The sequence below is a fragment of the Scatophagus argus genome, chromosome 1, assembly GCF_020382885.2.
Source record: "Scatophagus argus isolate fScaArg1 chromosome 1, fScaArg1.pri, whole genome shotgun sequence".
NCBI classification, from domain to species: domain Eukaryota; kingdom Metazoa; phylum Chordata; class Actinopteri; family Scatophagidae; genus Scatophagus; species Scatophagus argus.
In genome coordinates, this window is record NC_058493.1 from 12196239 (window position 1) to 12210785 (window position 14547).

At 41.6% G+C, this 14547-nt stretch overlaps 1 protein-coding gene across 1 annotated transcript in view; it reads left to right on the plus strand.

Moving 5' to 3' along the window:
- Nucleotides 1–14547, plus strand: part of ush2a (Usher syndrome 2A (autosomal recessive, mild)) — a 184653-nt gene that overhangs the window by 34633 nt on the left and 135473 nt on the right. The window contains exons 13-21 of the mRNA XM_046383631.1: nt 3466–3661; nt 4235–4365; nt 4509–4716; nt 8357–8640; nt 9247–9472; nt 9662–9808; nt 11413–11593; nt 13845–14008; nt 14324–14482. Coding sequence (XP_046239587.1) covers nt 3466–3661; nt 4235–4365; nt 4509–4716; nt 8357–8640; nt 9247–9472; nt 9662–9808; nt 11413–11593; nt 13845–14008; nt 14324–14482 — 1696 coding nt within the window. The remainder of the gene's footprint in view (nt 1–3465; nt 3662–4234; nt 4366–4508; nt 4717–8356; nt 8641–9246; nt 9473–9661; nt 9809–11412; nt 11594–13844; nt 14009–14323; nt 14483–14547) is intronic.

Below are 14547 nucleotides of genomic sequence, written 5' to 3' on the forward strand. Positions count from 1 at the left end.
GAAGGTAACTCTGTGTTGAATGAAAAGAAAAGAGACGCAAGAAAAAAATCCTCTCCCTTTAATTTGGTATGGTAATATTTCCTGCTCACATACTCGCTGTGGCTATGAGAACAAGCGGTTGGGGGACGGTGGAGACGGGGGGAAGCGAGTGAGGAAGGGGAGAGGTGGGAAGCCCAGAGAGATACACAGGGTGATTTGTTTTTCAGAAAGAGGAAAGAAGGGATAGAAGAGGAAGGAATGGTGGGAAGATGGAGGAGGCACAGAGGTGGAGCAAACGAAAGAGGGATGAAAAAGGAGGGAGATGTGGGAGAGGAGAACTTGCTGCATCTTGCTCTTCAACTCATCCCCAGCGGATGAGACACAGAGTGAGATGTAGTGAGAGCTTTCAGTTCGAAGTGCAGAAAGAAAAGTAGCTTTGATATGTGAAACGTTTTGGAGCACAGAGGCGCAGACAGACAGACAGACAGGCAGGCAGGCAGGAAGGCAACCACAAAGACAGATGGGCAGAAGGGGAAAAGCAGCATGGACGAACGGACAGGAAGGGTAGTTACTGTAGGTGCTGATAGATTTAAAGCCAAACAGCATGACAGACAGGCAAGCAGGAGACAGACAGAACAAACAGGAACATGCAAACATCCCTGCACTCCTGTGGAATTGCATGTCCCAGGATACACTCCGCTCGGTGTGTGTGTGTGTGTAATATGTCTGCAGAGAATCTCCTGCTTCATTAGGTCCTGTTAATGATCACCCAACAAGGACCAACACTCTGGACTCTGCTCACATGCACACACACACACACTCAAATACACAGATATATAAACCCTTCAGATCTTGTTTGTACTGTGAAGAGAAAGTGCGTCTTCCTTCTTAAATCTTCCTTAAACGAGCTGTCAGTATTTCCCTACTGTTTTCAAAATATTCTTTGTTAATTTAATTAATTAATTAATTCTTTGTTAAAGAATTTTTGCCCTCTACAAGCAAAAAGAAATCAGAAATATTTTTCCTGTTAGTTCTGTCTGTCTCCTGTTGTGGAAGTTTTTCTCCTGCTGGTGAAGAATGAAATAGAGACTTCTGCCGGCCGACAAGATCTTTTATTCCTTTGCAAAGGAAGGTCAATCGTCACACAGAGTTACAGTCAGAGTGAGGAAAGACCCCAACCATGGGGAGAGCTACATTTTTATACATAGAGACACACACCCCAACATATGTTTTACACTTCTTTGTTCTGTTACCACTATTGTCTGCTTCACCCCAGGATGTTCCTGCCGAGTTGTGTATTCTGTAGAAAGGGTTTGGACTTTAAAGACAGAGGTGATAGTTCCCGTCTCACTCTAGGACTGGTGTTGCAGAGTTTGTGTATTCAGTCTAGATGTTAAACAAAGACACATGAACAAATGGTATCTGGGTGAGAAGACAGTGAGTGGGGTGTTAATTCAGAGGAGGAAGTCATGCCAGTTTCAAAGAGATTAAAACTGCCACTACACTCCTTAATCAGAACTAGCAGCACTAACGAGCTAAGTGGGACTCCATTTCGTTTGTGTACTGCACTTTTTTGCAGTGAAGGAAATACGTTCAAAACATTTGTCAGACCCCAAGGACTCATGCAATACATTTCGTAAGAAGCACAAAATATAAACATTTCTTCATATGAAAGCTTCATATGATTGTGTGTGTTTGTGTGTCCCATCCTGGACCTCCTGTTGTAGCTGCACATGGGGCCTTTCGTCTTCTTCACATGCTAACATTAATTTCATTCATTTATTGAATTTATTGTCCTCTATTTTTCTTGATCCTATTTTTTCTGCCTCACACATCTTGCTCACACACTTGTGGATTGTTTTCTCTATGTGTTACTTGCCTTTCTGTCCCTCCAGTCTTAATCTTTGAAACACAGGAAATCTTTTTCTCATTTCTCTTCTCATCAGTTTTCTGCATTTTTCCTTCCCTTCTCTTCCTTTTCCCTCATATACAAAATAGATGCCTCTCCCCCTCCCCCCTCTCTTCCCCTCACCCTCACCCCCTCCTCCTCTGTGTGTCATACATAATGGGCCCAGCGCAGGTCTGCATGTGTCACACATGGGAGGAACTCCTGTGTTTTTTAATACATTTTTAATCCCGCCATTTGATGCCCCCCTTGTCCACCATAATTTGTACTGACTGCTGAACAAAATCAAAGGGCTTGTACTTGCTGCTTCTCGCCTCTGCTGCTCTCTGCTACAGAAAAATACATTTTTTATATCACTTTTTTGCCTTCTACCTCCTCCCCTACACACACCTTGGTATGTTTATTTTGACATGAAAGTGGGAGAGCCCTGGCTGTTGCAAGTCACTCCTCATTAGTTGTCTGATTTCCCTCTGCTGTGTGTGCATGAGTGTGTAAATGTACTGGCGCCTTATTAAATAGTAGGGAATACCTCTGTGTTTTCTATTCAATATCTGTATTATTCTTCTCTCTCTTTAGATTTAGATTTACACGGCCTGCTGATTTTTCTCTCTTTATATTTCCCTCCCCTCTCTATTTCTGTGTCTCTCCTTCTCACTGTGTCTGTCTCCTTCTGTCTTTGTTCCATGAAAACAAGCTTTTCACCTGTCCTGGGACCATGTTTCTATGCACATACATGCACAAAAGATTCTTTTCACTAAATGCACATTTTGACATTTTTATATGCCATTTCTTATACAAATGACATACACTATATATACAAAAGTGTTCAGACAGACCTCACATGGGACTGTTCAGGGGTTGGGCTCGACCCCTTACTTGCATTGAAGGGAAATCTTAATGCTTCTGCATACCGAGACATTTTGGACAATTCGATGCTTCCAAATTTGTGGCAACAGTTTGGGGAAGACCCTTTCTTATACCAGCATGACTGAGCCGCAGTGCACAAAGCAAAGTCCATAAAGACATGGCTGGATGAGTTTGGTGTGGAAGAACTTTCCCAGAAAAGCAGAAGAGTGGAAGCTGTTCTAGCTGCAAAGCTGTCTATATATATATATATATATATATATATATATATATATATATATAGAATGGAATGGAATGTCATTAAATTATATCGACTTTTGTCTTTTAGTGTACTTTTCTAGTCTCGTATCAACTGTTGTTTTTCTTTATTGCCACCAAGACTGTGATTGTTTTAAATGTATATGTTGTATTCTCACAAAAGCTAAAAGGCTTTTGTTTGTTTTCCTAAAACTGCTTGCTGACTGTGTTTGGGTCTTTGTGTGCATGTTCAGTTCTTCATATATAATTACATGCTTTAGCACTATAACTAGGCCCATTTCTGTCAGAAAGTCTTTGATATCACATCATAATCAAAATGCTCAGGTACTGAGATTTTTGGAAAGATGCTAAGCAGCCGACTTCATTTATCAATCTGACTTCATTGGCATGTCCCATTGGTATGTTCAGTTATACTATAAATGAAGAAACATATGTCTGTATTTAACTGTTTTCTACAGTGCCAACATTGTGCGCCCCTCTACAATGACAAGCCATTCAGGTCAGGTGACCAGCTCCAACCTATGAACTGCCGGTCATGCCAGTGTCACGGGCACGCCCTCTCGTGTCATTATGACGTTGCAGCCGATGACCAACCCGATGAGCACTACCGCGGAGGTGGAGGTGTCTGTGACAGCTGCATGCACAACACCACAGGTGCAGTGTTAGCAACACCAGTTAGATAATTATCTTTTCACATTTTATAACAACTAAATAAAGCCTGTTAAAGCACTTTGAAACAATTACAGACCAAATGACATAAGCTGTCAGATTTTACTTCTGTCATTTCAAGACATGGAGCTATGAATTATCATGGTCAAGTTTTGAGTGTATAATTTATGTTAAAATAGATATTAAGAAATACACAAATCTGTATTACTTCAGTACAAGTACAGGGGCTGTACACAGACTCCTTAATGCTTACTATTTTAGATTGTTTTAGCAGTATTAAAAGATATAGTAAGATTAAAGTTTTAAGAGTTTTGTCTTAGTAAAGTGATTACAAGTGATGCCACTGGTCGTTTGCAGTGTGGTTATGAAATGTTTCCTGCTGCTTGGCATGTGTGGGTGTGAGTCATATTTTCATGATGCTGCAAAACCCCTTTCTCAATGAGAAATTGTTGAAAGCTGGACTTTTGAACATCTTTCTTGTTCTCTGTGATGTTTCTGCCAATTCCTTTGACTTTCTTGCTCTTTGTTTCACCCTCTTTGTTTGTCTCTTTTTATCAGGGAAAAACTGTGAGCTGTGTATCAGTGGGTTTTTCAGGCTGGTGGAATCTGATCCCACTTCACTTGATGTGTGTCAGCCTTGCAACTGTCACACTACTGGAACAGTTAATGGCAGCATGAAGTGTGCTCAGGTACCCACCAACACAAACAGGAACCATCATTGAAGATCAGTGAAACCCTTGTAACTTTTGATGTTTTTTTTTTTACGTCAGTTAAAAGTCTGTTTCCTTCCCTTCTTTGCCTGTCTCTCTCTTCGTCTGTTTCCCACCTCCAGGTAGGAGGTCAGTGCCAGTGTAAAGAGGCAGTAACAGGTCGTCGGTGTGCAGACTGTTTGCCTGGTTGGTATGGTCTTAAGGCCTCAAATCCAAATGGCTGCATCCACTGTAACTGCAGCGACGTTGGCACCATCAGCACTTCAACAGGGGGAGTTCCCATTTGCAACCAGGCCACAGGACAGTGCCAGTGTAAACCCAATGTCACAGGTAAACAGACTGACGGAGATACTAGATGTTTAAAATTTAATCTCTGGGATTTTTATTTTTTATGCTTTAATTTGATGATGTATTTGATAGTAGGTTGTAGGGATGTTCCAAACAGCTAATTTGTAAATGAGAACATTAAACTTAAGACTAGTCAATTAGTCTAAAAGAAAGAAAACATTCAGAAGACAGTCAGAACAGTTTAATCTAAAGAGTTAAACATTGTCCAAAAAATACTGCAGATATTATAAGCCATCTGAAATTGTTAATGCAACAGTTAACCGGTGTTGTTGCCACCATACCCTAACAGCATGTAATACAGGTGAGTCTCAGTGACAAAACCAGTTTGATTTCACTGTTTGAAGTGATCTCACTAACGCCCCGCGAGCGACGCAGCCTTATGCAACACGACGTGCCGTTTTCAGCTGAGCTTTTGTTGGATTGCCTGTTTTTATTTCTTTCGTTCTGTTTTAGAACGCTGCATGGACAAGGAAAGGGTGATTCATGAAGTTGAAATGAGGAGTTATCTTCTCAATACTGCCTCACCTTACAGATATAACTTCTAATAGGTGGCAGGTGGCTGCAACGAACTCACCGTTGAGCTCAAAGTTTCCAGTAGGGAAACACACTAGTGATGCACAGGTGGCGTAACACACATGAAGTTCATGTCATCCCTCACATAAACATCAGGCAGCTTCATTGTGGGTAAGGCTGCAGTTAAGTTTAGGAAAAGATAAAATTAATTTAAGGGCAATTTCAGCAATCTCTTCAGACCTTGGTATTTTAACACAGCAACATGTCTCTCAACTGCAAAATGTCTAGTCCCTAAAATGATGTCTGTTACAAAATGTCCCCAAGTACTTCGTTGATAACTTGTGCTTTTCATTAGAACTGTTACTCTGTTTAATTGTCAAGTAATGGAGTCTTAATTAATACATAGGCGCAGCTGCTCATTGGGGTGCACACAAAAGCAAAAGTGGATAGACTGGATGCACACACCAAAAGAGGCATGCGAATACACACACATTTAAACAACGCTCACATCTATATCCCAAAGTGTTTTGCCAGCCAAAATAAACAGGCTTTTCTGCTGGCGGTGCTTCCAGCCGTTGTGCTTCTCTTTGTGATAAATGGTTTCACTCTCTCCCCTGTGTGTCTTTGAAGAGCAGGCTCGTATGAAATGCAAAACCGGCCAACGTTCCTCAACTCAACGCATCATGGTTATTGCTAAGCCTCACTATCAAGGGCCCGCGGTTGTGCGTGTGAGGTTGGGCATGAGTGTGCACTTGTAAATGTGTGTAAGAGTGTCTGTTTATGGTCATGTATAAGTAGGGAGGGAGAGCGTCTGGATATGACTGTGTGTTTATGTACTTTTGTCTTTGCCTAACTGTATGTATTGTACGACTCTAAGAGTTTCTTTTCGTGCATGTGTGTGTACAGTTCTATGTGTGTGTGTGCGTGCGTGCAGGCATGCATGCATGCCATCAAGGACTTAGCTGGTATTTAATTCTCTAATTCAGTGCCAAGTTGATTAAAACAAACTGCTGCAGCCCCTTGTATTTTTCACACTCCTTCTTACAAGACCGGCTTTCGTTTTTTTCCGTCCTTGTTTGTTTGGTTGCTCCCACAGGTATTTTTCAGAAATGAGATTTGATTATGGCAATTTATTACCGCCAAGCTGATACTTTGAGTAGAGCAATGGCAGGCACGCTTCAGAAGGACAGAATTGAAATGTATGCGCGCAGACACAGTACACACATGCAGACACACATGCACACTCTTAACAAGGTGCCAGAGTGCAGTGTGTACATAATAGTGTTTGAAATGGTGATGCATGAGCCTGTTAACCAGCTGGCTTCTGATGAAAGGGCTGGGCCATGTCCCGAATACACGCACACATGCACGCTCCCACAGTCACACTTCTGTCCTGATCTAATATTTTCTAACATGTTCTTTTCTCTTATGTCGTCACTTTTCTTTCCTTTTCATTGTCCTGACTTTTCTCTTTTTCTTTTCTTTTCTCTAGTCTTTTCACTTGTGTCTGTTATTGTGTTTGTTGGACCTGGGATTTGAATGCCACAGGACAAGTTGCAACAACAGGATTTGCAAATGCCAACCACTCCAGCTCAGCATTTTACATGTCAACAACAATTACTTTGCCCTCAACTCTTTTTATAAGGAGTGTGGGATTCTTTATCTGTTGTGTGGTTTTATTGGGAAAAGTTGACACTGACCGTGGTATATCACAGCATTGTAAGAGTCGTCATTTTCATTTTGTCATTCTGCACATTTACCACCAACACAGTCAGACATACACACACACACACACACACACCCCGAGACATATCTTCACTGCACTCTTATGAAATATGATCTATGGAGAGAATACATTCATATCTATAAAATCATTAAAGTGGGCAGACCAGGGGAAATGCCAAGTGTCTGCCGCACACTGAGTGGGACACACTCACACAGACGCGCACACCCCTGGCCATGTGCACTAACACAGGTACAGGTTTTCTCTTGTGAACGTATGTGCGCACACACTCACACCCACACATATATGAACACACGCTCCCTCATAAACGGCTGTGGTGACTGCGTTGCCCCCAGGCATCCATTTAGGGACAGATTGCCTGTCATGGAATACGTATGGTGTATTCAAATAAGCCCTGCTCGCTCACACTGCATATCATAGTTTAACTAGCCTTATAGCCTAGCAGTGCTGCTGTGGCCATAAAACCTCATGCAGTATGAACGGTTTTGGTCTTTGTTATTATACAATAATTATAAACAGAACAAAAATGATTTGAGAAATAATTTGCCACAATGTCAGAATAAAAAGCTGAACTGAAAGACTTAAACCACCTAAACCGAAGATAAATAGACGATTGACTAAAGATCATTGACTGAACTGAAACTGTTCATTGGTTTATTTGCCATATCTTAACTGCATAGCTCCTTATGGCAAGATACTGAATCAGTATTACATTAAATATTTAACATATGGAAGGCCTTAAATGTTTGGACTTGTTCACGACAAGCTGTATTTGTGCTTTCTGAAAATCGCTTACTTTTGTGTGTGTTTTATCTTGTGAAACCTGTGAACAAATTATTCTAAATAGGTGGTTTGGCAACAAACAGAAAATAAAAATGTCGTTCGAAGTATTTTAAAGCCTGGGTATATGAGCAAAACTCCACCTTTTTATACCACCTGATGGTAATTCAGTATTTTTATATTCCTCTATCCATTTTCCATCCCTCCATCTCTTCTTTCTCTTTCCCTCCGTTCTTTTCTTGTACTTGCTTAATTTATTTATTTTCTAGCTCTGTGAAATTAAGTGTTTGGCCTGAGGTGAGTGATCCATCATTTGTAGAGGGCCAGGTCCTAATGATGGCAGTTTTATACACTCACCCACCATTGCTCTTGCTCTCTCTCTCATTCACACACACACACACATACACACACAGACCTACACACTTGCCTGCAAACAGCGAGAGGCTAAATGCTAGTTGTTGAACAAGTGAGCATTAATTCACTTTTTGTATTTTTATTTCCTTCCTGGTTCTCTCAGTGAGTCCTCTTCCAACATTTCCGTAAATGCTTTTTGTCTCTCTTTTGCTCTCTCATTCTTTTGTTCAGGTCTTTTTTGTGACCGCTGTGAGTTTGGTTATTGGAACCTGTCCCACCCAGATGGCTGCATCCCTTGCGACTGTGACCCCCTGGGTTCCCTCAGCCCGTTCTGTGACCCTGAGGGAGGACAGTGTGAGTGTAAACCTGGGGTGGGGGGCCAGCGCTGTGACTCCTGTGGCAGGGGTTCATATGGTTTAAGACTGGAGGGATCCTGTACCCCATGCAGCTGCTCACAAGAAGGGACAGTACCTGGGACAGACTGTGACCCTCACACAGGACAGTGTGTGTGTAAGGCAAGTTGAGTTATTTTTATTATTATTACTCACTAGAATATCAACTGTGGGTGACTTTGCTGAAATGGTGGAGTTCAAGTACTAAACCTCAAGAAAAGCAGTCACCAAGAGTGGAAAATATTTTCGTCTGACCAGCTTGCAGACAGGTAGCAAGAGGTCGCATGCGTTAGGTTGCCTGTGATCAAAGCAACAGCAGACGAGCAACTACCGTTTTGAAGAGAGTACAGATGGATAAAATAAAAACCCAGAAGTCAGTGTGTGCAGGGTCAATGAAGGTTACTGATGCAGAGTCACTTAATATCACATTTTCTTTATGATTTTTGTATCCATAATTCAAGGTGATGAGAAAAACCAATGAGGAAGTCCACCATTATCCACACAAAATGACTGGTCGATCCCAAAGCTCATAAAATGACCTCATTCTGAAAAACGTCACTTTCTTACGACATAATATTTACTTTCTGTGTGAAAGTACTCATGCCAAAAACAGCAGCATGAAAAAATATACTGACACGCAAATTACGCACTCAATTGTCTTTCTTTTTCACATCCTCCTGTCCTTTGTTTGCTATACATCCCCCTTTCTGTCCCTTCCTTTCTTCTTAGGAACATGTGGAAGGCCGTCTCTGTGATTCTTGTCGTCACGGTTACCACACCCTGGAGCAGCGAAACTCCCTGGGCTGTCTGCCGTGTGCATGTGACATCTATGGCACTGTACCAGAGGGTGTATGCGATAGGTGGACCGGACAATGCCCGTGCCGAGAAGGGGTGGAGGGCACGCAGTGTATCAACTGTGCCCACAACTACTACAACAGGAGTTTACTCCTCCAGAGTAAGAGAACACAGATTCTCTTGAGAGACAGCATAGTTACTGTAATTGTGCTTTCTTTTCTTGGAGTGCATATACAGACACAAACATTACCCGTAATTATAAGGATTTTTGTCAAAGGATGATTACGTAAACTTTTGTGTTTTTCCAGAAAAAGTCTAAATCTAATGTGCTCTCTGATGTTGTTTTGAGTCCCGTCAGAGAGCCTGTCCCAGGGCTGTGTTCCATGTATCTGTGACCCCAGAGGGACAGTGACTGGGTCAGTATGTGACAGCACCACAGGGCAGTGTGTTTGTGTCCCGACACGTTATGGACAGGACTGCAGTGGCTGCCGACCTGGTGAGTGTGTTTGGATTAATGGATGGATAGATGGATGGTATATAGATCCACAGTGACTGGATAAATAAAGAAAGTAGAATGGTTATTGCCCAAAGGTCTGATGAACCAGAAGTGGTAGGGGAAATGTTGTGGAACAGAGGTTGTTAGTCCAAATCCAAATTGTTGCTTTTTGTGTGTGTGTGTGTGCGCGCGCGTGCATGTGCGTGCGTGTGTGTGTTTTGGCATGTGCCTTTTGCCAGATCTCCACTCAGTGATTGCCATATTTGAGCCAATTCTCAACAACAACACTATAGAGGGGAAAGATTGCTTCTTTTCAGTCATCTCACTTTGACTTTTTGTTTTGCATTACCTCATGCATTTGTTTGTGTGTGTGTAGTTAATTTTATGGGACAAGGGACAGCAGATGTTGTATCAGTATATGGAGAAGGACCAGCAGCATAGTCAGAGTTACTGTAACCTGACTATTACAGTTGTGAATGAATGTATTGATGGAAGGGTGTTAAAAAGTGTAAAAAAATATTCACAAAGTCAAATAATGTCTTTTATCAAGTACGGCTATATTCAATTATATTATTTCTGATTACGTCGTGTCTGATTCCAACAACTTGGCCCACATAATTTCTTAAATTGCCAGTTGTTCAGTTCATATCAGAGTAGCTAAACAGAGCATCTAATTTGTTCATTAGCTGCTGTTAGCCTTGAGAAAAATAAATGGAATTGATTTATACTTTAGAACCCGGGGTGCTTAATGTAACCTCATACACACTTATTGGCTTTGTGTTAAATTTTATTACAAATAAAGGGCTAACAGCAGACCCTAATGCTACATTAGGGGGGCAACAATACACAGTCTTGTTGTCTCAAAATTGTACCAGTCGCTGTTTGCTAAAAAGAGTGTTAGATTTTGCTAATTTTGTTGTCAAATGTTGTCAGAAAAGAGATTTTCTTTTTCAAAGGAGACATTCACATATCCAGATATCCCAGATGCCAAAGCATTGGAAAGTATCGTCAAAGTCTTGAAAAGAAGATCCTCATTGGTTATCCTCAACGTCACATGTTGTCAGAAATGTTTTTATTCCACCTTCGTCAGACGTGTTTGAAACTATGTTTACAACAGTGATCTTACATAGGTTGGTAATGCTCCTTATTCTCCTGTGGGAGTGTCTCTCAATAATTGACAGCAACCTGTGCACAGTTTGTTTATTATATACATCTGTTTACAAAAGCTTCCATAACTCATAGAAAGTTGCATAACCATATATACCGGTAGCCTCTGTATCTTGTACTACCAGAAGTAGGACTATAAAACTCCTTAGAGCATGCAGTGCCACGGGATCTCATCATACTGTCATTTTGGAATTGATTAATAAGAACAAAAGCTATTCTCAAGGTGTACCATGAATGTTGGCTTGTTCATAGTTTTTACAATGCATATGCTGCACTTTCAGTCCACTCCATAGCTTTGAATTTGTTTTCACTAGAGAATTATTGAATGGAAATCATTACAATGTCTCAATAGCAAAGGCAGGTGTAGGCAGATGAAAAGTGATCAGCAAGTCATCAGACTGATAGTTCTGCTTCATTTTATGCATGTCTCTGCCCAGGCTACTACCTGTCTCCAGATCAGAGTGTGTGTATGGAGTGTGATTGCCATCCCATGGGTGCATCTCAGCGTGGTTGTGAGAGCCAGACTGGACAGTGTGTGTGTGCCCATCCTTCAGTGGGAGGGCGGCGCTGTGATCAGTGTCGTGAGATGTTCTTCGGATTCAACCCAGGCCTGGGCAGGTAAGCCACACAAAGTCAAGCACACACGCCCATACAGATGAACACCAAATCTACTGATCGTGCATCCTAAAGGTTTTTGCCATTAATTGGGCCACCTGCACACTGATACACACACACACACACACACACAGCTACATCCTTGAGCACACACACCACCAGGTGCCGTCTCTGTAAAGACAGTTTACAGATTGGTTGGCAGACATATGACTTACAGGAGTTACGAGCTGCTTTGACCTTTGCCGCTCGTGTCTTTACCTGCAGGCTATCACACACACACACACACAAACAACTTAAAACACACATACACAAATGTAACTGTGCACATCACATCCTGTGCAGTGCTAGTACACACACACAAGTTCCAAGTTCCTCTCAACAGGGTGTCATAGCAGATAGATGAGCCACAGAAGTGTTTGGCTAGTGGTGTGTGTATGTATGTGTGTGTGTGTGTGTGTGTGTGTGTGTGTGTGTGTGTGCGTGCGTGTGTGTTAGCTGACCTTGCCTGATAGCTGTATTCCCCAGTGTTCAGGCTGTGGCTGAGCTCTCCTCGCAGCAGAGAGGGATGCTATGATGGAAGGAAGAAGGAAAAGCAAGAGAGTGATAAAGAGTTTACCTAACAAAGAGGTTAAAGAAGGGAAGCACTGGGAAGAAAGTAGTGGAATGATTCAAATATGAGAGAAAAGCAGAGAGAAAGAGAAAGTTAAGATGTCAGACAGAGGCGCAGATCTTACAAAAGGCATATATTAACTTACTGTTTTACCAGTGCAGCAAGTTTGTTCCTCTGTCTCTCTGTCTTCCTTTCTTCATTTTTTTTCTATTTTTCTGCTGGAAAAATGACAAATAGTCTTTGGTTATTACTGCTGAGTGCTTGTGTTGTGCCCAGAGTTGCTCCATAATAAGGATTTCTTCATCTAAGTATCATCAAGTAATTCATCCTCCCCCTTCAATCAATAGGCTTTACACAAATGAATTTGCACACACACAGGGATGTGTGAGCAGTTGGCTGGAGATGTAGTCCTGTAGTAGTTAGGTGTCTCCATGGAGAATCAGGTCAAAGAATTGCTGACCGCTTTTCCTTTGATCTCAGAGAAATATGATGGTAATTCTCTCTGGAGGGATTAAGTATTGACACATACACACATTACACAAACACTTACATGCATAATTCGATTATGAGGGATTACATATGTTGTATTCAAATATAATGCTTAGAATACTCTAAAACCTAAATAGTACACAGTTTGTGCCATTTGGACGTAAACATCTTTGAAAGTAATTTCCAAAGTTATTACATGACACACGACAATTTTATGTTAATTTACACACATGTGGAAGGTGTCACTGGTAAATGTCTGTTGGTATTAGGATGCTGGATTTCACTAAACACACACAAATTACTCTTTCACACACATACTGTACTTTGAGGCTGATGAAAAGGAGAGAATGTGTGTGATGCTGGTGTTTTCTCTCTCCTTGGGAATGGAGTGAAGGTCGAGTCACTATGGCATTTCTGTGAGTGTGTGTGTGTGTGTGTGTGTGTGTGAGCACCAGTTGACAGGACAAATTTGCAGCTCGTTAAGAGGCTGTGGCTTTTCACACAGAAATAAAGAAGGTGTAGAGGTGTGCGTTAGGGAGAAAGAGCATGTGAGTACAGTATGTGTAAAAAAAAGAAAAACTCATAGTGTGTGTGTGTGTGTGTCACAGTTATAGTGTTTATGCAGTGTTACTCTCTATGCCAGTGTAATGTGTGTGTGAGCCAAACATCTTCCAACAAGCAGTTTGTGTTGCACATGTGATCATGTGTGTGTTTGTGTGTGTGTGTGACTGTGTGTAAAGGTGTGAGGTGGCTGGCCGGACGATCACCCGTTGCCTAGCCCCAGTGAGGGTAACACCACACTGGTGACCCAGACACATACACAGTCGTACACACACCCATATGGCGCGCACACAAACACGCACACACACACACACCCCCACCACAACTCTGAGGAGTAATGCACTTTCTGTTAGTTAGTTTCACAGCTAGAGGGTTATGGTTGTTGGGATGGACAGAAGTGAGGGTCCCTCTCACAGTGTTAAGGTGATGAACCAACACCTTTTGGACACACACACACACACACACTGGTTCTGGTCATTAGTTTAATTTTTAACACCATTTTCAACCAGCTTGGTTAATCCATTAATGAAAATGTTGTACTGTTTCTACATGTTCGTATTCTTTTTTTGAATTTTTTTTTTTTTCCATGACCAGATGCCAGCCTTGTGCATGTGATCCGATGGGCAGTGTCAATGGTTCATGTCATCCAGACTCAGGGGTGTGTGTATGTAAGCTGTTGGTAACTGGAGAAAAGTGCAATGTATGTAAACCTGGAGCGAGTCATTTTGACCCTGCGAACCACTTTGGCTGCAGTAAAGGTGTGTTTTACCCACTAACACAAACAAATAACCACACACTCATGAGATATTTCCCTCTGCTACAGAGTGCAGCTTCATTTAAATATTAGGTGTATTGTTCCATAACACATCATCTTATGTCAGTCTGAGAGGGGCCTGCTGACTTATTGTTGACCCTAATAACACAATTACACAGAATCAACATGCCCTATTTTTAAAACATTTGTCCCTGTAAATGTACATATTTTTATCTGTTAGGTCACAGGTTTTTTTTTTCACTCTGTTCATGTCAATATCTATCACTGTTTATCACTATTTTTGTCTCTGTCTGTGCAGCGCCCTCCCAGCAGCCTGCACCAATAGGTTTTGCTCTGAGCTATTCTTCTATTCATCTCTCCTGGCATCCACCTGACTCTCCAAACTCAAACAGACTCAACTACACGCTCATTAGGGATGGAAAGTCCGTGCATAGCATCCAAAGTCTCTATCCTTTCAGTAAGTATCCACACAGGTTTGTTTTTCACAACTTTGAAAAACAATTGTTTTCTCCTGATTGTATC